A 21,932-nucleotide genomic window follows, 5' to 3' on the forward strand; every position below is an offset into this window, starting at 1 on the left:
GATAAATATCTTTTGATATCGCTTCTATTAAAGGGAGGTAGAAGAAATACACAGTCGAATCCCGTTTGCTCGAATTCGAAGGACCGGCGAATTAACTTTGAGCCTCGGAAAATTCGAGTCAAGCGGGAAGGCTTACCTTCAGTATGAATAAATCGGTCCTTCAATGCAGTTCGAGCCAACGAGGAATTCGAGTCAAGCGGAAAGGCTTACCATCTGTATGAATAAATCGATCCTTTTCATTCAGTTCGAGCCAACGATAAATTCGAGCCAAGCGAGCCAACGGGTAGTCTTGAGCTCCTTCCCCTAACACTATCGTTATCGGTACTGTATGGAATATCAGTAAGCAGGGAACCAGTCTAGCCAATGTGGATCTACTGTAGTAAAATATTATTATTTCATCAGCAAAATAAAGTTATAATTGCCTCTGTCATTACTTGTGGACTTGAACAGAAATGTCTCCGAGTCAGGCTACTGCATCATTACGAGACAACAGTAATATATATTTATATATAGGACATGGCGAGTTTAATCATATTGTAGATTACATGCTGAAGATTTCTTTTTCTCATACATGTATATTTTCTTTCGGTTAGAAATAACGAATACACTAACCTGTCTACACCTGCACCGCCGAGGGACGACCACTACACAGCGATGCCTTTTACCAAACAGCATTCATTGTATAGATGTAGAACCATGATATTAAAATTTTAAACGAATTACATATTTACATATTTTTTAACGTTGAAAAGAATAAATATTGAGATGAAATTCTGCAACGTCACAACATAAACAGTAGAATATAAAAACAATTTGCTAAATGGTGACGTCACATTTGTTTTGATGACGTTATGATGTTATATTTCATTTAGCTATAAGTGAATACATTGGTTATATTCTAAACATCTTAAAGAATGTCTTAATGAGGTAATAAATTGTTTTATTCTTATGATTTTATTGAAAGATATAAAACTACTATACCAAACACAGATTTATCATAATGATAAACCGAAATGCAGGAATTATACCTATTAGGAAGATGTCTGTTTCGGAAAACTTATTGACAAATATGCGAAGCGACATATTCCCTGACTCTTTTTTGGAAATAGAGCATTGTGTTATTACACATGTGTCAAATAAAAAAAAAACATAATGGTCCAATTTGACCGGAATCAATGTGTTTTACGTGATAAAAACTTTTCAGCTCAAGTAATGAGTAGTGAATGTTTGTCATGGTGTTCAAAATATTTATTTTTGTCGTAGTCCTTATACTTTGATTCACTCGAGCACATGAAAGAAACTCAATACAATACCGAACCTGTACAAGATCCTGTTACAAGACACAACAATGAATTCCAAACAGTTACTAAAGCATATTTATACTCCCTCATTCGGCGAGTGTTCCATTAAGAGTGTTAGTCATTTTAGGCTTTTGGAGCATAGTGCACAGACAGACTGCAACCTTGGTTAGAGCTACCCTCGGTCAATAACGTGTACCAGTGTACAGCACTTTCACACGGGACCCCCATTTAACGTCCCTCCCGGAAGACGATTATTATTTTTTAGTGATGCGACGGGGAATCGATCCTGCGACCCCTGGATTAATAGTCAAGTGTGTTACCACTAAACCACGGATCCGCCACTTGTTACCAGTTCAGTACCTTTACATATTTAACTTTACTTTTTCACATTTTCATTATGTTTGTCAATTTGGTTGGTGCAATGCATTCTCACACACATATTACAGGATAACTGAAAGAAATAAACAAGCAATAAACAAGAGCTGATTATCTTACTTTATTCTAAATTAATGCTGGTCATACACAGTCTATGGAAACGTACGTTTTTTGAAAAAGTCTTAAAACATGCAAGTATATAACCATAACATATGTACAATGTTCTCCGAAAGGGTTTTGGACTCTGTAAGGAATTTATGTTTTTGATAATCAAGATTTGGGAAAGGGTTAATTGACACATGGAAATGTTTCAAAACGTAGTGCCCAATAAATAGCATGATCAAGCAGGCGCTTGTTTTGCTGCAAGCGCCCGCGCGAGTTCCCGAAGTGATTTCCGGAGGATTTTACCGGAGGCGGTCCTGGGTATTTCCTGTATAAACTCCACCCCGCCCCGCAGCTTCATGTGGGGAGCCACCTGGGCTGAAATGTTAAACAAATTTCAAAATGTTAAAACAAACGACAAAAAGCCAACAAAAACCCAAAATGGAAAACTTTGAGTTTATGTAGTAGTTTAATTAATTATTCAAAGACATAAATCGACTTTAGCATAAAGATATCCGACCCCATATACACGAACTGCAGATGCCTAGTGAGTCAATTTTATTTTGGAATAATTTGTGAGAATATTGTTTGAAGAAATGAAAATGTAAAATAGCAACCGTAAAAAAAAAAGCAAACAAGTTTAATTGACCTTCAAAGCTTGTTAAGTGTGTCATTTTTGCTCGATTTCAGAAATTAAGAGCCAATATACATTCGGAAATAAAAAAATATGTATGTCATACTTTCGGACATTTCACCAAATTTCAGCACGATGTCACCAAATTACATGAGATCACCAGGTATCAACACTTAACATAAAGGTTGATGACCTTCTGGCTATGTTGCATCGCTGCAACTAATCGTCCCGAACGAATCCCAACCACCAATGATACGGGCCCTCCATAAATGAAAGCCTTGATTTCCTGACGAGACTCCTGGGTAGAAGTCAGTGTCAGCCTCAACAGTGACCTCATGCATGTGACTGATCTCTACATTGTTACCTCGACCATGTGATTGACATCGACCATGCGACTGACTTCGACCATGTGATTGAACTCGACCATGTGATATCGACCATGTGATTGACCATTGACCTCGACCAAGTTATTGACCTCGACCATGTGATTGATCTCGACCATGTGATTGAACTTGACCCTGTTATATCGACCATATGACCCCGATCATGTGATTGACCTCTACCCTGTGATATCGACCATGTGACTGACCTCGACCATATAATATCGACCATTTGATTTACCTCCACCATGTTATTGACCTCGACCCTGTAATCTCGACCATTTGACCCCGATCATGGGATTGACCTCGACCCTGTTATGTCGAACATGTGACTGACCTCGACAATATAATATCGACCATGTGATTTACCTCCACCATGTGATTGACCTCGACCCTGTTATCTCGACCATGTGACCCCAACCATGTCACTGATCTCGACCAAGTGACCTCGACATTGTGATTGACCTTGACCATGATACCTCGAGTATGTGAACACTAGGGTGAAGGGTGGACATTTGTTCTACTGGATAATCACACCCTTCCTTCATCGTTCTCCTAAATCGATTGCAAGGACCTTTATTTCATAAAATGTAAGTAAAATTATATCTTAACTTTGATGTTTTATTGAAACTGAACAAAAATTAACTTATAACTTTATAGAAAGAGTGTCAATAAATTCGTAAAGATGTGTTTTTAAGATATAAAATATGAGTAATATTTAAACTCATCTCACCATCAACGAATTTCCTAATCTCCTCTTCACTGGCTTCCTTGCCTTGTTTCCTGACGACGTACGCACGCGGGAGCTCACCTGCCTCGACATCCGGCATCCCGACGACGCCCACGTCAGCGATTGCGTCATGGCGTAGCAGGATATCTTCAAGGATTGCCGGGGCGACCTGGAAGGCTTTGTACTTGATGAGCTCTTTGAGTCTGTCCACCACAAACAGGTACCCGTCCTCGTCCTCATACCCGATATCACCTGGTACAGAAGTCGTGCGGAGATTAAGTTTGTCAGGGTAAAAAGTATGTGCAAAATACTATTATCGGACGGTTTACAGAGTGTTGAGTCTGGACTGCACTTATACAAATACCGATACTAAATTTGGTGAATACAACTTTATTTCTGCAAAGAAAACTGACTAGGAACTTCAACAGGTGTATCAGAAAATGTTTACTCAAGTGGTCCCGTTCAAGTAGACGAATTTTGCATAAAGATGCGCTCTTATTCCCAAATAAGATTTACCACAATTAATAATATTGCTTTAATATTCCAAAAAGGATGCATAGACATCGAAAACAATGGTTCTTATGAAGGAAACCGAGTCTAATTTGAAAGAAAGTATTTCTACCTTATGAGACTATAGCAGATTACAGTTAATCACCAATAATTTAATATTTTTGCGCTTTCTGCTATTAAATACACGTTTACAATCTTGTTATCAATAATTAATATTTTCCATAAAAGCATTATTTGGTAAGTAGTTGAAGGCTTAACAGTCAAAAATGATGTTTGTTATACATGTGTATCTATTGATTTTGAATAAGAGTGTCACTTTACTAAGATTGAAATAAATTGGAAAAAACTTTTTATTGAACCTACCATTTTCTAACGCAGGCGTTGCACATAATATTTTTTTTATTATGCTGAAGTTATAAACCACTCAGTCAGAGACTTTGTTAATTCCACTTACCGGTTTTCACCCAACCGTCATTGGTGAAGAGTTCACGTGTCTGCTCAGGAAGCCCCAGGTAGCCTCCACATACCTGCGGTCCGCGGATCCAGATCTCTCCTTCCTGTCCTGGTCCTACGGGCTTCCCTGTCTCCACATCCACAATCTGTAAAACCATGATTCGTATCAACTTATACATTTAGTTGTCTCAATGAAAAAAATACTGTATTAGTTCAAACTCACACATTATTACTCGCGAAACCAATGGAGCTTTGGATTTCACTATGACACTTTTGCCCATTGCACTATTGCCCATTGCATTATTGCTTTATTGTACTATGACACTTTTGCCCACTGCTCTATTGCCCATCGCACTATTGCCCATTGCACTATTGCCCATTGCACTATTGCCCATTGCACTATTGCCCATTGCACTATTGCCCATTGCACTATTGCCCACTGCTCTATTGCCCATTGCACTATTGCCCACTGCTCATTGCACTATTGCCCACTGCTCTATTGCCCATCGCACTATTGCCCATTGCACTGTTGCCAATTGCTCTATTGCCCATCCCACTATTGCCCATCGCACTATTGCCCATCGCACTATTGCCCATTGCACTATTGCCCATCGCACTATTGCCCATCGCACTATTGCCCATTGCACTATTACCCATCGCACTATTGCCCATCGCACTATTGCCCATCGCACTATTGCCCACTGCACTATTGCCCATCGCACTATTGCCCATCGCACTATTGCCAATTGCACTATTGCCCATTGCACTATTGCCCATTGCACTATTGCCCACTGCTCTATTGCCCATCGCACTATTGCCCATTGCACTATTGCCCACTGCTCTATTGCCCATCGCACTATTGCCCATTGCACTATTGCCCATTGCACTATTGCCCACTGCTCTATTGCTCATCGCACTATTGCCCATTGCACTATTGCCCACTGCTCTATTGCCCATCGCACTATTGCCCATTGCATTATTGCCCATTGCACTATTGCCCATCGCATTATTTCCCACTGCTCTATTGCCCATTGCACTATTGCCCACTGCTCTATTGCCCATTGCACTATTGCCCATTGCACTATTGCCCATTGCACTATTGCTTTATTGCTCTATGAAACTTTTGCCCACTGCTCTATTGCCCATCGCACTATTGCACTTTTGCCCATTACACTATTTCGCTATTGCCTTCAGTCTACCACTTAAAACTTGTGCTTAACACTAACCGACTAATTCATTAAAGAAAACTCAAAATTGATGGGTAAAAAGGCAAAACTGTAAACTGTAGCTTAAACGAAATATTACAACGGTCATACCTTCATCTCTGTGAGGGGAAGCAGCTTGCCTACAGATTTGTACCGAAACTCCCCTCGACCGTTCAAATGGGTCACACCTACTTCAGTCATGCCATAACCTAAAGACAAACGGAAACTACTTCAGACATAAAACATAAGAGTTCACAAGAATTGGTAAAGCAATTGTTTTTTTTTATAATTTGAGAATGCTTGCCTAAGATATGCATGCAAAAGGATAGGCAAGTCATTGTCCGCGGAACATAAAGGTTGAACAATCTAGGTAAATTCACGTTGGAACACGCATGAGCTGCTCCATCTTCATTCAGACACGTTCATGGTAGCCTATATTTGCTTCTACTAGGTATAAACACGACAGAGTAAGCATGTCCATGTCCATGGAACCGTACGTTTGCCAAACCTTGGTAAAGACACGGTAGAACAAGCATGTTCCAGCTGGTGGGGCCGTACGCTTGCCCTGTCTTGATAAGTCCAAGGGACCGTTTGTTGGCTCGTCTAAGTAAATATACAGCAGAGCAAGCATGCCCCAGAAGGAGATAGATCAAGGCTGCCTTGTCTGTTTAACCGTTTTATTAACCTTCTTTGGTAAAAGCACGTATGTTCCCACCACCTTGTTTAATACACAAAAGTACATTCATGCCCCGTTAATTTACGGTAAAGCGAGGTTGTCCCTATCCGTTTAACAGTACTTTTACCGCTCCTTGGGAAAGACAGGGTAGAACAAGCATGTCCTTGTCCATTCAGTTGTTTGTTTCCTCCCCTTGATAAAGAAACGAAAGAGCAAGCACGTTCTGGTCCGTTTAACCCTACGTTACCACTCCTTGATAAGAGCATGTTAGAGAAAGCAGGGTCTGGTCCGTTTAACCCTACGTTTACCACTCCTTGATAAAAGCACGTTAGAGCAAGCAGGGTCTGGTCCGTTTAACCCTACGTTTACCACTCCTTGAAAAAAGCACGTTAGAGCAAGCAGGGTCTGGTCCGTTTAACCCTACGTTACCACTCCTTGATAAAAGCATGTTATGGCAAGCAGGGTCCGGTCCGTTTAACCCTACGTTTACCACTCCTTGATAAAAGCACGTTAGAGCAAGCAGGGTCTGGTCCGTTTAAAACTACGTTACCACTCCTTGATAAGAACACGTTAGAGCAAGCAGGGTCTGGTCCGGTTAACCCTACGTTACCACTCCTTGATAAAAGCACGTTAGAGCAAGCAGGGTCTGGTCCGTTTAACCCTACGTTACCACTCCTTGATAAGAGCACGTTAGAGCAAGCAGGGTCTGGTCCGTTTAACCCTACGTTTACCACTCCTTGATAAGAGCATGTTAGAGCAAGCATGTTCTGGTCCGTTTAACCCTACGTTACCACTCCTTGATAAAAGCACGTTAGAGCAAGCAGGGTCTGGTCCGTTTAACCCTACGTTTACCACTCCTTAATAAAGACACGTTAGAGCAAGCAGGGTCTGGTCCGTTTAACCCTACGTTACCACTCCTTGATAAGAGCATGTTAGAGCAAGCAGGGTCTGGTCCGTTTAACCCTACGTTTACCACTCCTTGATAAAAGCACGTTAGAGCAAGCAGGGTCTGGTCCGTTTAACCCTACGTTACCACTCCTTGATAAAAGCACGTTAGAGCAAGCATGTTTTGGTCCGTGTAACCCTACGTTACCACTCCTTGATAAAAGCACGTTAGAGCAAGCATGTTCTGGTCCGTTTAACCCTACGTTACCACTCCTTAATAAGAGCATGTTAGAGCAAGCATGTTCTGGTCCGTTTAACCCTACGTTTACCACTCCTTGATAAAAGCATGTTAGAGCAAGCATGTTTTGGTCCGTTTAACCCTACGTTTACCACTCCTTGATAAAAGCATGTTAGAGCAAGCAGTGTCTTGTCCGTTTAACCCTACGTTTACCACTCCTTGATAAAAGCATGTTAGAGCAAGCAGTGTCTTGTCCGTTTAACCCTACGTTTACCACTCCTTGATAAAAGCACGTTAGGGCAAGCAGGGTCTGGTCCGTTTAACCCTACTTGTACACAACACGATTGAGTAAGCATGTCCTTGTTAGTTCAACCGTAAGTAGCTCCTCCTAGGTAAAGAAAAAAAGCATGTCCTTGTACGTCAAACCGTACATTATCCACTCCTAGGTAAATATAGAGCAAGTAATCCTTGTTCGTTCAACCGTACGTTAGCCCCTACTTAGTAAAGATAGAGCAAGCATGTCCTTGTTCGTTCAACCGTACGTTAGCCCCTACTTAGTTCTGGTCCGTTTAACCCTACGTTACCACTCCTTGATAAGAGCATGTTAGAGCAAGCATGTTCTGGTCCGTTTAACCCTACGTTTACCACTCCTTGATAAAAGCATGTTAGAGCAAGCATGTTCTGGTCCGTTTAACCCTACGTTTACCACTCCTTGATAAAAGCATGTTAGAGCAAGCAGTGTCTTGTCCGTTTAACCCTACGTTTACCACTCCTTGATAAAAGCATGTTAGAGCAAGCAGTGTCTTGTCCGTTTAACCCTACGTTTACCACTTCTTGATAAAAGCACGTTAGGGCAAGCAGGGTCTGGTCTGTTTAACCCTACGTTTACCACTCCTTGATAAAAGCATGTTAGAGCAAGCAGGGTCTGATCCGTGTAACCCTACGTTACCACTCCTTGATAAAAGCACGTTAGGGCAAGCATGTTCTGGTCCGGTTAACCCTACGTTTACCACTCCTTGATAAAAGCAGGCAAAGAAAAAAAGCATGTCCTTGTACGTCAAACCGTACATTATCCACTCCTAGGTAAATATAGAGCAAGTAATCCTTGTTCGTTCAACCGTACGTTAGCCCCTACTTAGTAAAGATAGAGCAAGCATGTCCTTGTTCGTTCAACCGTACGTTAGCCCCTACTTAGTAAAGATAGAGCAAGCATGTCCTTGTTCGTTCAACCGTACATTAGCCCATCCTAAGTAAAAGATAGAGCAAGCATGTCCTTGTTCGTTCAACAGTACGTTAGCCCCTCCTAGGTAAAGATAGAGCAAGCATGTCCTGGTTCGTTCAACCGTACGTTAGCCCCTCCTATGTAAAGATAGAGCAAGTAGTCCTTGTTCGTTCAACCGTAAATTAGCCCATCCTAAATAAAGATAGAGCAAGCATGTTCGTGTTTGTTCAACCGTACGTTAGTCCCTCCTAGGTAAAGATAGTCCAAGCATGCCATGTCCTTGTTCGTTCAACCGTACGTTGGCCCCTCCTAAGTAAAGATAGAGCAATCATGTCCTTGTTCGTCCACACGTAAGTTAGACTGTCCTAGGTAAAGATAGAGCAAGCATGTCCTTGTTCGTCCAACCGTTCGTTAGACTGTCCTAGGTAAAGATAAAGCAAACATGTCCTTGTTTGTTCAACCGTTCGTTAGACTGTCCTGAGTTAAGATAAAGCAAACATTTCCTTGTCCGTTCAACCGTTCGTTAGACTGTCCTAGGTAAAGATAGAGCAAACATGTCCTTGTTCGTCCAACCGTTCGTTAGACTGTCCTAGGTAAAGATAGAGCAAACATGTCCTTGTTCGTCCAACCGTTCGTTAGACTGTCCTAGGTAAAGATAGAGCAAACATGTCCTTGTTCGTCCAACCGTTCGTTAGACTGTCCTAGGTTAAGATAGAGCAAACATGTCCTTGTTCGTCCAACCGTTCGTTAGACTGTCCTAGGTAAAGATAGAGAAAACATGTCCTTGTTCGTCCAACCGTTCGTTAGACTGTCCTAGGTAAAGATAGAGCAAACATGTCCTTGTTCGTCCAACCGTTCGTTAGACTGTCCTAGGTAAAGATAGAGTAAACAGGTCCTTGTTCGTCCAACCGTTCGTTAGACTGTCATAGGTAAAGATAAAGCATGCATGTCCTTGTCCGTTCAACCGTTCGTTAGACTGTCCTAGGTAAAGATAAAGCATGCATGTCCTTGTCCGTTCAACCGTTAGTAAACCCCTCCTCAGTAAAGATAGAGCAAACATGTCCTTGTTTGTCCAACCGTTCGTTAGACTGTCCTAGGTTAAGATAAAGCAAACATGTCCTTGTCCGTTCAACCGTTCGTTAGACTGTCCTAGGTTAAGATAGAGCAACCATGTCCTTGTTCGTCCAACCGTTCGTTAGACTGTCCTAGGTAAAGATAAAGCATGCATGTCCTTGTCCGTTCAACCGTTTGTAAGCCCCTTCTCAGTAAAGATAGAGCAACCATGTCCTTGTTCGTCCAACCATTCGTTAGACTGTCCTAGGTAAAGATAGAGCATGCATGTTCTTGTCCGTTTAACCGTTAGTAAGCCCCTCCTCAGTAAAGATAGAGCAAACATGTCCTTGTTTGTCCAACCGTTCGTTAGACTGTCCTAGGTAAAGATAAAGCAAACATGTCCTTGTTTGTTCAACCGTTCGTTAGACTGTCCTGAGTTAAGATAAAGCAAACATTTCCTTGTCCGTTCAACCGTTCGTTAGACTGTCCTAGGTAAAGATAGAGCAAACATGTCCTTGTTCGTCCAACCGTTCGTTAGACTGTCCTAGGTAAAGATAGAGCAAACATGTCCTTGTTCGTCCAACCGTTCGTTAGACTGTCCTAGGTAAAGATAGAGCAAACATGTCCTTGTTCGTCCAACCGTTCGTTAGACTGTCCTAGGTTAAGATAGAGCAAACATGTCCTTGTTCGTCCAACCGTTCGTTAGACTGTCCTAGGTAAAGATAGAGAAAACATGTCCTTGTTCGTCCAACCGTTCGTTAGACTGTCCTAGGTAAAGATAGAGCAAACATGTCCTTGTTCGTCCAACCGTTCGTTAGACTGTCCTAGGTAAAGATAGAGTAAACAGGTCCTTGTTCGTCCAACCGTTCGTTAGACTGTCATAGGTAAAGATAAAGCATGCATGTCCTTGTCCGTTCAACCGTTCGTTAGACTGTCCTAGGTAAAGATAAAGCATGCATGTCCTTGTCCGTTCAACCGTTAGTAAACCCCTCCTCAGTAAAGATAGAGCAAACATGTCCTTGTTTGTCCAACCGTTCGTTAGACTGTCCTAGGTTAAGATAAAGCAAACATGTCCTTGTCCGTTCAACCGTTCGTTAGACTGTCCTAGGTTAAGATAGAGCAACCATGTCCTTGTTCGTCCAACCGTTCGTTAGACTGTCCTAGGTAAAGATAAAGCATGCATGTCCTTGTCCGTTCAACCGTTTGTAAGCCCCTTCTCAGTAAAGATAGAGCAACCATGTCCTTGTTCGTCCAACCATTCGTTAGACTGTCCTAGGTAAAGATAGAGCATGCATGTTCTTGTCCGTTTAACCGTTAGTAAGCCCCTCCTCAGTAAAGATAGAGCAAACATGTCCTTGTTTGTCCAACCGTTCGTTAGACTGTCCTAGGTAAAGATAGAGCAAACATGTCCTTGTTCGTCCAACCGTTCGTTAGACTGTCCTAGGTAAAGATAGAGCATGCATGTTCTTGTCCGTTTAACCGTTAGTAAGCCCCTCCTCAGTAAAGATAGAGCAAACATGTCCTTGTTTGTCCAACCGTACGTTAGACTGTCCTAGGTTAAGATAAAGCAACCATGTCCTTGTTCGTCCAACCGTTCGTTAGACTGTCCTAGGTAAAAATAGAGTATGCATGTGGTTGTCTATTCAAACGTTTTTTTACCCCAGTTTGGTTAAAAGACGGTAAGGCAAGCATGTCCTTGGCCATTCAACCGTCCCGCTGCCCTTCCTTGGTAAATACACGAGAGTGCGAGCATTTCCTTCTTCGTTAAACCTTGTTTCCCAACTTTGGTTAATACACGATAGTGCGAAAATTTCCTTCTCCCTGTAAAATGGTTTCCTGCCTTGCTCAATACACAGTTGTAAATACTGGACCTTGTAAATGCAATTTTCGTTGACAATTCGTAACAGTCTGCTGGTCTAATATTGTAAAAACGTAACCGAGGAAAATTGGCAATGCTCCTAAGCACCGGTTTATATGCAAGCTTCTCTTTTGATATGCATGTAAGGTTCTTAACAAAGCATAAGCATACTATACCACAATGTGCAATGTGAACGAAACTGTTCATGTTCTCACCTTGAAAAATGCACGGCAGTTTTAGTTTCTCTTTCACTAAGTCCTCTATCTCCTTACTGAGTGGCGCAGCTCCGCACGCTATCTGGGAAACAGACGATAGGTCGTACTCGGAAACCTTCGGACTTTTCGCTAACAGCACCATGATGGGAGGAACTAGTTGCAGATTTGTTGGCTGTTAAACGTGGAAACAGAAGTGTAGTACTAAGCAACGTGTATAACCTATTTATTGGAAATAATATAAAGAACGTAAAATAACGCTCTTGTACACCGATTTGGTCAAATCTGTTTGGATCTCATAGAGAGCGAGTAAATAAAACCACCAGTTGTGGTGAGTGTGGTGACGGCGGTGGAAGTGGTAGTGGAGATGGTCAAGGTGGTAGTTGTAGTGATGGTTGTGGTGGTGCTGTACTGGTAGTAGTGGAGGTAGTGTAGTGTTTTTATTTGAGGTGGTGGTTGTAGTGGATTTGGTGGTGATGGTTGTGGTGTTAGTAGTAGTAGTAGTAGAAGTAGCAGCGGCAGCAGCAACAGCAGCACTAGCAGCAATACTATTATTATTATTATTATTATTATTATAAGTAGTAGTAGTAGTAGTGGTAGTGGTAGTGGTGGTGGTGGTGGTGGTGGTGGTGGTGGTGGTGGTGGTAGTAGTAGTAGTAGTAGTAGTAGTAGTAGTAGTAGTAGTAGTAGTAGTAGTAGTAGTAGTAGTAGTAGTGGTAGTAGAAGCAAAAGTAGTAGTGTTGGTGGTGGTGGTGGTGGACGGTGGACGGTGGTGGTCGTCGTCGTCATCGTCGTCGTCGTCGTCGTAGTAGTAGTAGTAGTAGTAGTAGTAGTAGTAGTAGTAGTAGTAGTAGTAGTAGTAGTAGTAGTTGTTGTAGTTGTAGTAGTAGTAGTAGTAGTAGTAGTAGTAGTAGTAGTAGTAGTAGTAGTAGTAGTAGTAGTAGTAGTAGTAGTAGTAGTAGTAGTAGTAGTAGTAGTAGTAGTAGTAGTAGTAGTAGTAGTAGTAGTAGTAGTAGTAGTAGTAGTAGTTGTAATAGCAGTAGCAGGATAAGGAGCAGTTATAGAAGAAATAGAAGACCCTAGCCACTCAATAACTCGGTCAACAGCATTTCCATAGTTAATTAATTTCAAACCAACCTTATATTTCTCTATTAGCCGAAGAAAGGTTTCAAAATCAAAGCGCGGCATGATCACGATGCGGGCGCCTAGAGAGTGACCGACGAAACACACCATGTAGAGTCCAAGCGCGTGGAAAAACGGGAAAAAACGTCACAAATGTGTCCTTATCGCTGTTCAAACCAGCACACCTGTAAATAAAGCGAAGGCGATGGCTAAGGCGTTGACAGGGTTGCGCATACCACTGGTGTTAGTGTTCAGTTTTATTTTTACTCTTGAAAAAAACAACACAATATGCTAAGGAAGTGTAAACATGTTACATGTTATACAACTAACATTTGTAATGCAGATCATACAGATAAAAAATAATGTTTTACAAAGCTGTACGGCAAAGTACAGATCGAAAACTTGAAATTAATTACTGTTGTTATACATTCAGTAAATGCTAGTTTAATTTCGCAATGCTTTAAATGATTTTAACATTCTTGCTCATAATATATTTTAAACCAAAAATATATCTATTAATATTTTTGGTTTAAAATATATTATGAGCAAGAATGTTAAAATCATTTAAAACATTGCGAAATTAACCTAGCATTTACTCAATATATAACAACAGTAATTAATTTCCAAAGGTAATAAGTTTTCTTTCCATAGAACTGTGGGAAGAGATTAGAAGATAATAGGGTTCAAACCCAATTTCGTTTAAATGAAAAATGTTGCATTTACGATTAATCCTGATGTCGATGAATCATATTGAGTCTGTTGTTTCCACACAGTGAGTGCATGTCATATCTGTCCCAGCATGGACATGTAGAAGATTCAAAGAGACATTATCACGATCTACGTCATCGGACGTTTAAATAGCTGATTAGTGTCACCAAGATGTTTGCAACATTGGTAAGTCACCATCATTGTTCATGATATTTTTATTGCAACATATTCTACAGTTTGCGACTGGCATATTCACATTCAAACTTCCGAGTTCTTAAAGAAATTGAGTTTTGCATATCCATATACTTTGACCTATTCTGAGTTCGACTGTAATGTTTTCCAAATATTTCGGCTAAAAATCCCCTGAACTTAAAACTTATGTTTTCCTTCCCGACGATGTTTTTTTTCTTCTTAAATGTTGGTCTTTACATGTTATCGAAACTGTTTTGCGTGTTCAGGCCCCTATGTTCTCTTATGGGAACCCATTCGGAACTCCTCGGCCATTTTTTCGTTATTTTCGACAAAAATGGCCGAGGAGCTCCGAATGATGGGGACCGTGACCGGTACTTACATCTGCTGGATTGTGTTGGCAACAATAGCGTAGTGTGAAATACAGACGGCCTTAGGGAATCCCGTCGTACCGGAAGACGACATAAGGGCCGCTACAGACGTCCTCGGATCCAATTCCGGTGTCCGGTAGGGGGCGTGACCCGGATCCAGGAGGGACTCGAATGTCTCGTAATCACCCCCGGCTTCTCCATACAGTAACACCTATTTTAAATGTGGTTTTTTTTGGAAATCCATTCATCCAATTTTGTGATAAAATTATTTCGTTTATGAAAATATAATAAAAGTATACTACATGTATATACAAAAATAAGCTTTTATTTGTTTGGTTTTCTAAAAAAAAAATCTTGACCAGTACGAACAATTTATCTTACGATGTTTTAACAAAGCGGTTTCGAAGAAGTTATAAAAGGAGTAAAAACGTGTGCAGGCTGTTGCTTGGAAGACCATAAACATACGAAAGTCACAAAGCAATTCTTTCAGCAGTGACTTATAATATAATATCATGTCTATATGACGAGATTAACACGTGGACATATTTACCCCAGGGGCAAATGTTTCTCATATAATCACATGGTAATGGTATTAAATTGCGATGCAAGGTAACTCATGATAATATTGGTATCATTTTGAAAGGGTTTACTGGTTGTCTGGTTGATAACGATTATGCAGATTAAACGACGCATAACAATTCTAGATGATGTTTTTTAACAAGTAAATACTAAATATGTGTGTATTATATATGTATAAATCTCAATGTAAAACCATCCAAGCGTGCCGACGATATACATAGCTACATTTAGTACCAATCACTGACGAGTCATTGAGAAACAGTGCGGCGAACAAATCAATAACATAGGGATATAATTCAAACTGAATTCATGTTACAATTACTGTAAATGTTAAAATTTGCTTGAACGGTACGGAATGGTTAATATTGTTTAAGTTCTAACATGGCCGCCAGTCGGCCATCTTAAATTCGAGCGAGAAAATATCCATATCGAGCACCGCTAGTGTTCATGACAGTTATTTATTTGGAGTTGCAACAAAATAAGAATAACATGAAGATGTAGTTCGATCCATAAAGTTATGGCTTGGTACGTATCAGTTCTGTGAAATTTCATCAAAATATGTTCAATACCACACTAACAATGGTTGTAAATCAGTGAAAACTTACTCGCGCAAAACATAGCGATGTTTATGAACAACTATGCTTGGTTCTTATAATTCCTGTGAATTTTCTGCAGTTTTGGAGGTTTCGCTCGGACAAACTTTGCGACATGTCCGTCCATCCATCCATCCAACCATCCATCCGACATATGGAAAGCACAGCTACACTTTAGCCGGGACATTATTCAGCTGTAATTGTGTTTGATAATCTTCCATAAATAGTTGTCTTGGAATGCCGTTATCCTTTGCACTATACTAACATGAAACAATACTGTGATGCATTAATACCTTAATGTGTTCCAACCCCTGTGTCGCTTCCTGTACTTTGGGCAAAAGAGCAGACACGGTAAACAGGAACTTGGTGTTGCAGTCTCGGAGAACTTTGGCCAAGTCGTCTGTCGTACAGGAGGAGAAAGGAAAAAGAACAAAACGTTTATATAATAATAAACAATGCTACGAAAACATGTATCAGAATAAATATAATCTGATTGTTCAGGTCTCAGCCTGTCTTCCACGAAATTCACGGTTCCATCTCCGACCAGGTGCGCATGCTCGTGGTGTCTCATAATCAGACACTATATTCAGTGTGTGTGTGTGTGCGTGTGTGTGTGCGTGCGTGCGTGCGTGCGTGCGTGCGTGTGTGCGTGTGTGTGTACAACGTGATAAATTACGTCATAAATGCTACGTCGGAAGGCAACATTTTGTCCTAAATGAAGAATTTAAACAAAAGTAATCAAATTCCAGTAATTAAACGAAGGTAGGTCTCTTTAAGCGGCTTATATTTATTATTAAAATTGACGCACCCTTGGTATACATCGGGCTGATTGGTTGGAGTGTGGCTCCCACCAGTGCGCATGCGTAGAACGTGACCAGATAGTCAGGATGATTCGGTGACAATACGCCGATGGCGTCATCTTTCATCACACCTATCGCCTGCAGACCGGAAGCTGCCCGTTCAATGCGCGTGACTAGCTCCGAATATGTTGTGGTTTTCTCGCTTGTGGCATCGACCTTGACATAATTAAAACGAATCTAGACTATGACGTTTTGTCGTAATGCATGAGGAGGTCGGATATCTATATTTTCTTTCAGGCTACTGAGAGTTCATGTATATTTGCAGACACCGTGGCTTGATGACAAAGACTCATTAAAGCTGCACTCTCACAGATTTACAATTTTTACAACTTTTTAATTTTTGTCTTGGAAAGAGCAAATTTTTGCGTAAATATCTGCAAACCAATGATATATGATTGCTGACAAAAATCAGATTGTAGATTTTCATATTTCCGTTCGAAAATTGATGTTTTATGGCTTAAACCGTTACTAACGGTTTAAGAAAAATGCATCAAACATCATTTTTTGAACATATATGTAAAAATCTGAGATCTTATTTTTTGTCAGCAGTCTTTTATAACTGGTTTCCATGGATTTTCGCAAAAATTTGCTCTTTCCAAGACAAAAAATAAAAAAGTTGTCAAAACGTTTAATCTGTGAGAGTGCAGCTTTAAAGTCATGACAAAGGCTCTATAAAGTCATAATAATCAGTTCAACTAGCCAAAATGATATTTTACACATACTTGAACATGTATATCATCAATATATTTACATTGCCTTTAACATAAAATGAGATTTGACAAAACAATAATATTACATAGATTGTCATCAAGCCACTGTGTTTGCAGATGGTCAAAATTTTATATCAAAGGATTGGAGACTAAAGTGCAGAGCGGCAAATTATGTAAATGAATGTATGTATGCTATTTCACTGATATCTAAGTATGCCGCTACTTGATAGCTACATATAATAGCAATGATGAGCTCATACATCACGCGGATGACTAATATCAGTATTATTATATTGCTGTTTGTTATTGTTAATGCATGACTATCAAATAGTTAAGTTGAATATCAATCATTGTGAAAAGAAACAAGTCCTTACAAAATACAAAATGTTGAACATAATGTAAGGTGAATGCTGCAATTTCAATAAAGAATGATAAAATATGATATAAATAAAAATAACAGCAGTACATTTACATAACATTTATTTTTGATATTGACTCGTTTTCGAGTTAATGCTAGCTTTGATAACCAGCAATAATATCCGGTTACAACTGTCTAAAATTAGAAAGTGTAATTGCATAAGTGTTTCAAGTTTTGTAACGAAACCAGCCATTATAATATGATGTTAATTGAAAAAAAAAATGTACGTTGTCCAGTTTCAGTTTCAGCTGTATTTTCAAGTACTAGGCTCATGTGGGCATTAGTGTTATAACAAATATGTACCAAAAATGAACACAAGGATGTATGGCAAAATATAATAAAACATTTAAAGCTGCACTCTCACAGATTGACCTTTTTGAGAACTTTTTTTTGTCTTGGAACGAACCAATTTATGCGAAAATGCATGGAAACCAGTGATATAAGATTGGTGATAAAATATCAGGTCGCAGATTTTCATATTTAAGTCGAAAAATTGATGTTTTATGCATTTTTCTTAAACCGTTAGTAACCCTTTTACCCATAAAACATTAACTTTCGAACGGAAAGTCTTATAAAACTGGTTTGCAGACATTTATGCGAAAATTTGCTCATTCCAAGACAAAAAAAAAGAAGAAAAATAACTTGTCAAAACGGAAAATCTGTGGGAGTGCAGCTTTAAATGATACATTCATCAGAAATAAGAACAGGCATAATTGCTTACATTGTGCTTACATTGTGTTAAAAAAACACTCTTCTATCCGATTAAGGAGGCTGAACACTCATAGGTTGGCCTAATTCGTTACTCAGATCATCAAAATAGCTACGTTGTATTTGCTTCACATGATTCAAGAAGAAAAAGCAATCATCGACCATTACATAACTCGATATACGATCTCCTCAATCGCCTACGCAATTATCCACCTTGACGAACAACGAAAAACGAAAGCTAAAATCCGGGATTATAAATATTCTGGTTTCACCAAGCTTATTCCCCGGTACAAACATAAGTGTACCGTTTTAATATGCACACACTACTTTGGAAACAACCGAATTATTTATCCGCTACATTAAATTCAATATAGCTTGAATTTCACCTTTTTATTTGTACCGCCATTGGAAAACCCAGTTATGTTAACTCCGGGTTACATGTATAAGCCGCTAAATTTGCAATCTATTTTGAACCAACCAATATGGCCCTCGCCCCTACTACCCACCGAGGCTCGGATAAATCAGTAATTTAAATGGCCCATCAAGATGCCAGAAATAAATTTGTGTTATTCTTACCATGGCAACCTTGTCCCCAAAGTGCCGGATTTTGTCAAGCAGGTATGCGGTCATGTTTGTCACAGGAATGTCTTCTAGGCGGAGTGGTGGCTTTTCCGACATGACGGCAAATACGTGGGATATTGAGCAGATGTACGATGATACAAGTTTGATCACAGCCTAGCTTTTATCACACAATAAGATATTTCATATATTGGTATTCAAATACGGCACCCGATCAAAGTATTGTTTCTGAATAGTAACTGTCAGTTGCAATTTAATAACACGTTAAAGCTTTCCACAAATGTCGAATCCCTCAGTCAACCGACATGTCCTCGACACAATATGGTATTAAGGTAAGTTAGTTCAGTTACATTTAAATATTGTCACAGCTTGCATTAGTCACTAAGATCCTGTTATAATCGCCATGCACTAGCTCCATATGTAGTATTTATGATAAATAAGAATCTTTAGAAGGACACTAATTTAGCTAAAACAATTAAGGCAAAACACGAATCAAATTTTCATAACAGAATTTCGTTTGCACTATTATACTAGTTCTATTTATAGCCATCTGGGAAAATGAATATAGATTTCAGTGTTATTTATAAGAAGTAGAGCGTAAACTATCAAGCATTAGTTATAGGTCGTTCACTGAAACACATCTTGCATAGCTCGTTCACTGAAACACATCTTGTTATGTAAAGTCAAGATCATTTGAAAACAGTACTGATAAAGATAAACTTTCAGGAACAATTATACTAAATTAAATTAGTTCGCTGCTACATAACTACATTTTGTAAATATCGACCAAAATCTAAATAATCCCGTATATTTCATAAAAACTTCTGTTTTCATATCGCCGATGATTTAAAAAAAAGACAAACAATATGTGTGCATAACCTCAGATCTTTTTCTTCCACCTAAGATAAGTTGATATGATGGAAACACATTAAGATAAATCAACACGCTGAACGAGCTAAGAGACTGGGAGAACGGCATTGTAGGTGACGAGACTTATTTTATTGACGCAAAGTAATTTAAAGGCATTTTGGCATAGAACGCCATTCTTCGATGTTTTTCAACTGAACCTGAACAACAATTGCATTTATCAACATCAAATGGTTAAGTTCGACGTATCATTGCAAACATGATCGAAGTCAAATTTTCACCAAATTTGGACATTTCATGTGCTCTGAGGAATGACATAAGCACATTCAAGTGACTCTAGCACACTACCTTTAAAGATTGTAAAGGTTCAATGCTTAACAAAATCATAAATGCTATAGACAGGCCCTGTCTGTACCCGTTACCAAAGATACGCTTGGCCAGAGTATAAACCAGACACAAAGCTTCAGCCCAATTATGAATGTAAAGGCTCTGAAAAGCTGCACGCGCCGCACCCACGAAATGATTTTAAACGAGTAAGGCAACGTATGTGAACTACATTAAAGTTCAATAGTCATTTATGAAGCAACATTAAAATGATCTAGTAATGCAACCTATGTCATGTAGTTCAATAGTGACATATATAGCAACACTAAAATTAGCAAGTAATGCAACCTATATCATGTAGTTCAATAGTGACATATATAGCAACACTAAAATGAGCAAGTAATGCAACCTATGTCATGTAGTTCAATAGTGACATATATAGCAACACCAAAATGAGCAAGTAATGCAACCTATGTCATGTAGTTCAATAGTGACATATATAGCAACACTAAAATGAGCAAGTAATGCAACCTATGTCATGTAGTTCAATAGTGACATATATAGCAACACCAAAATGAGCAAGTAATGCAACCTATGTCATGTAGTTCAATAGTGACATATATAGCAACACTAAAATGAGCAAGTAATGCAACCTATGTCATGTAGTTCAATAGTGACATATATAGCAACACTAAAATGAGCAAGTAATGCAACCTATGTCATGTAGTTCAATAGTGACATATATAGCAACACCAAAATGAGCAAGTAATGCAACCTATGTCATGTAGTTCAATAGTGACATATATAGCAACACCAAAATGAGCAAGTAATGCAACCTATGTCATGTAGTTCAATAGTGACATATATAGCAACACTAAAATGAGCAAGTAATGCAACCTATGTCATGTAGTTCAATAGTGACATATATAGCAACACCAAAATGAGCAAGTAATGCAACCTATGTCATGTAGTTCAATAGTGACATATATAGCAACACTAAAATGAGCAAGTAATGCAACCTATGTCATGTAGTTCAATAGTGACATATATAGCAACACCAAAATGAGCAAGTAATGCAACCTATGTCATGTAGTTCAATAGTGACATATATAGCAACACCAAAATGAGCAAGTAATGCAACCTATGTCATGTAGTTCAATAGTGACATATATAGCAACACTAAAATGAGCAAGTAATGCAACCTATGTCATGTAGTTCAATAGTGACATATATAGCAACACTAAAATGAGCAAGTAATGCAACCTATGTCATGTAGTTCAATAGTGACATATATAGCAACACCAAAATGAGCAAGTAATGCAACCTATGTCATGTAGTTCAATAGTGACATATATAGCAACACCAAAATGAGCAAGTAATGCAACCTATGTCATGTAGTTCAATAGTGACATATATAGCAACACTAAAATGAGCAAGTAATGCAACCTATGTCATGTAGTTCAATAGTGACATATATAGCAACACTAAAATGAGCAAGTAAGGCAACCTATGTCATGTAGTTCAATAGTGACATATATAGCAACACTAAAATGAGCAAGTAATGCAACCTATGTCATGTAGTTCAATAGTGACATATATAGCAACACTAAAATGAGCAAGTAATGCAACCTATGTCATGTAGTTCAATAGTGACATATATAGCAACACTAAAATGTGCAAGTAAGTCAACTTATGCCATGTAGTTCAATAGTGACATATATAGCAACACCAAAATGAGCAAGTAATGCAACCTATGTCATGTAGTGCAAAAGTGACATGTATAGCACAACACTAAAATGAGCAAGTAAGGCAACCTATGTCATGTAGTTCAATAGGGACATATATAGCAACACTAAAATGAGCAAGTAATGCAACCTATGTCATGTAGTTCAATAGTGTCATATATAGCAACACTAAAATGAGCAAGTAATGCAACCTATGTCATGTAGTTCAATAGTGACATATATAGCAACACTAAATTAAGCAAGTAATGCAACCTATGTCTTGTAGTTCAATAGTGACATATATAGCAACACTAAAATGAGCAAGTAATGCAACCTATGTCATGTA

The 21,932-nt window shown here is 39.1% G+C and overlaps 1 protein-coding gene across 1 annotated transcript; it reads right to left on the reverse strand.

Moving 5' to 3' along the window:
* Nucleotides 1-1,790: 1,790 nt before the first annotated feature.
* LOC128227237 (uncharacterized) lies at nt 1,791-19,188 on the reverse strand. Its single transcript, XM_052937575.1, has 11 exons — nt 18,669-19,188; nt 16,205-16,412; nt 15,690-15,796; nt 14,236-14,435; nt 13,142-13,224; nt 12,972-13,039; nt 11,838-12,009; nt 5,802-5,899; nt 4,487-4,631; nt 3,526-3,774; nt 1,791-2,156 (listed from the first exon to the last, which is right to left on the reverse strand). Exons 1-11 carry the CDS (start codon nt 18,768-18,770, stop codon nt 2,017-2,019), a joined length of 1,572 nt encoding a protein of 523 aa, XP_052793535.1. The 5' UTR covers nt 18,771-19,188; the 3' UTR covers nt 1,791-2,016.
* Nucleotides 19,189-21,932: the final 2,744 nt, after the last annotated feature.

The sequence above is a fragment of the Mya arenaria genome, chromosome 1, assembly GCF_026914265.1.
Source record: "Mya arenaria isolate MELC-2E11 chromosome 1, ASM2691426v1".
In the NCBI taxonomy this organism is placed as follows: Eukaryota; Metazoa; Mollusca; class Bivalvia; order Myida; family Myidae; genus Mya; species Mya arenaria.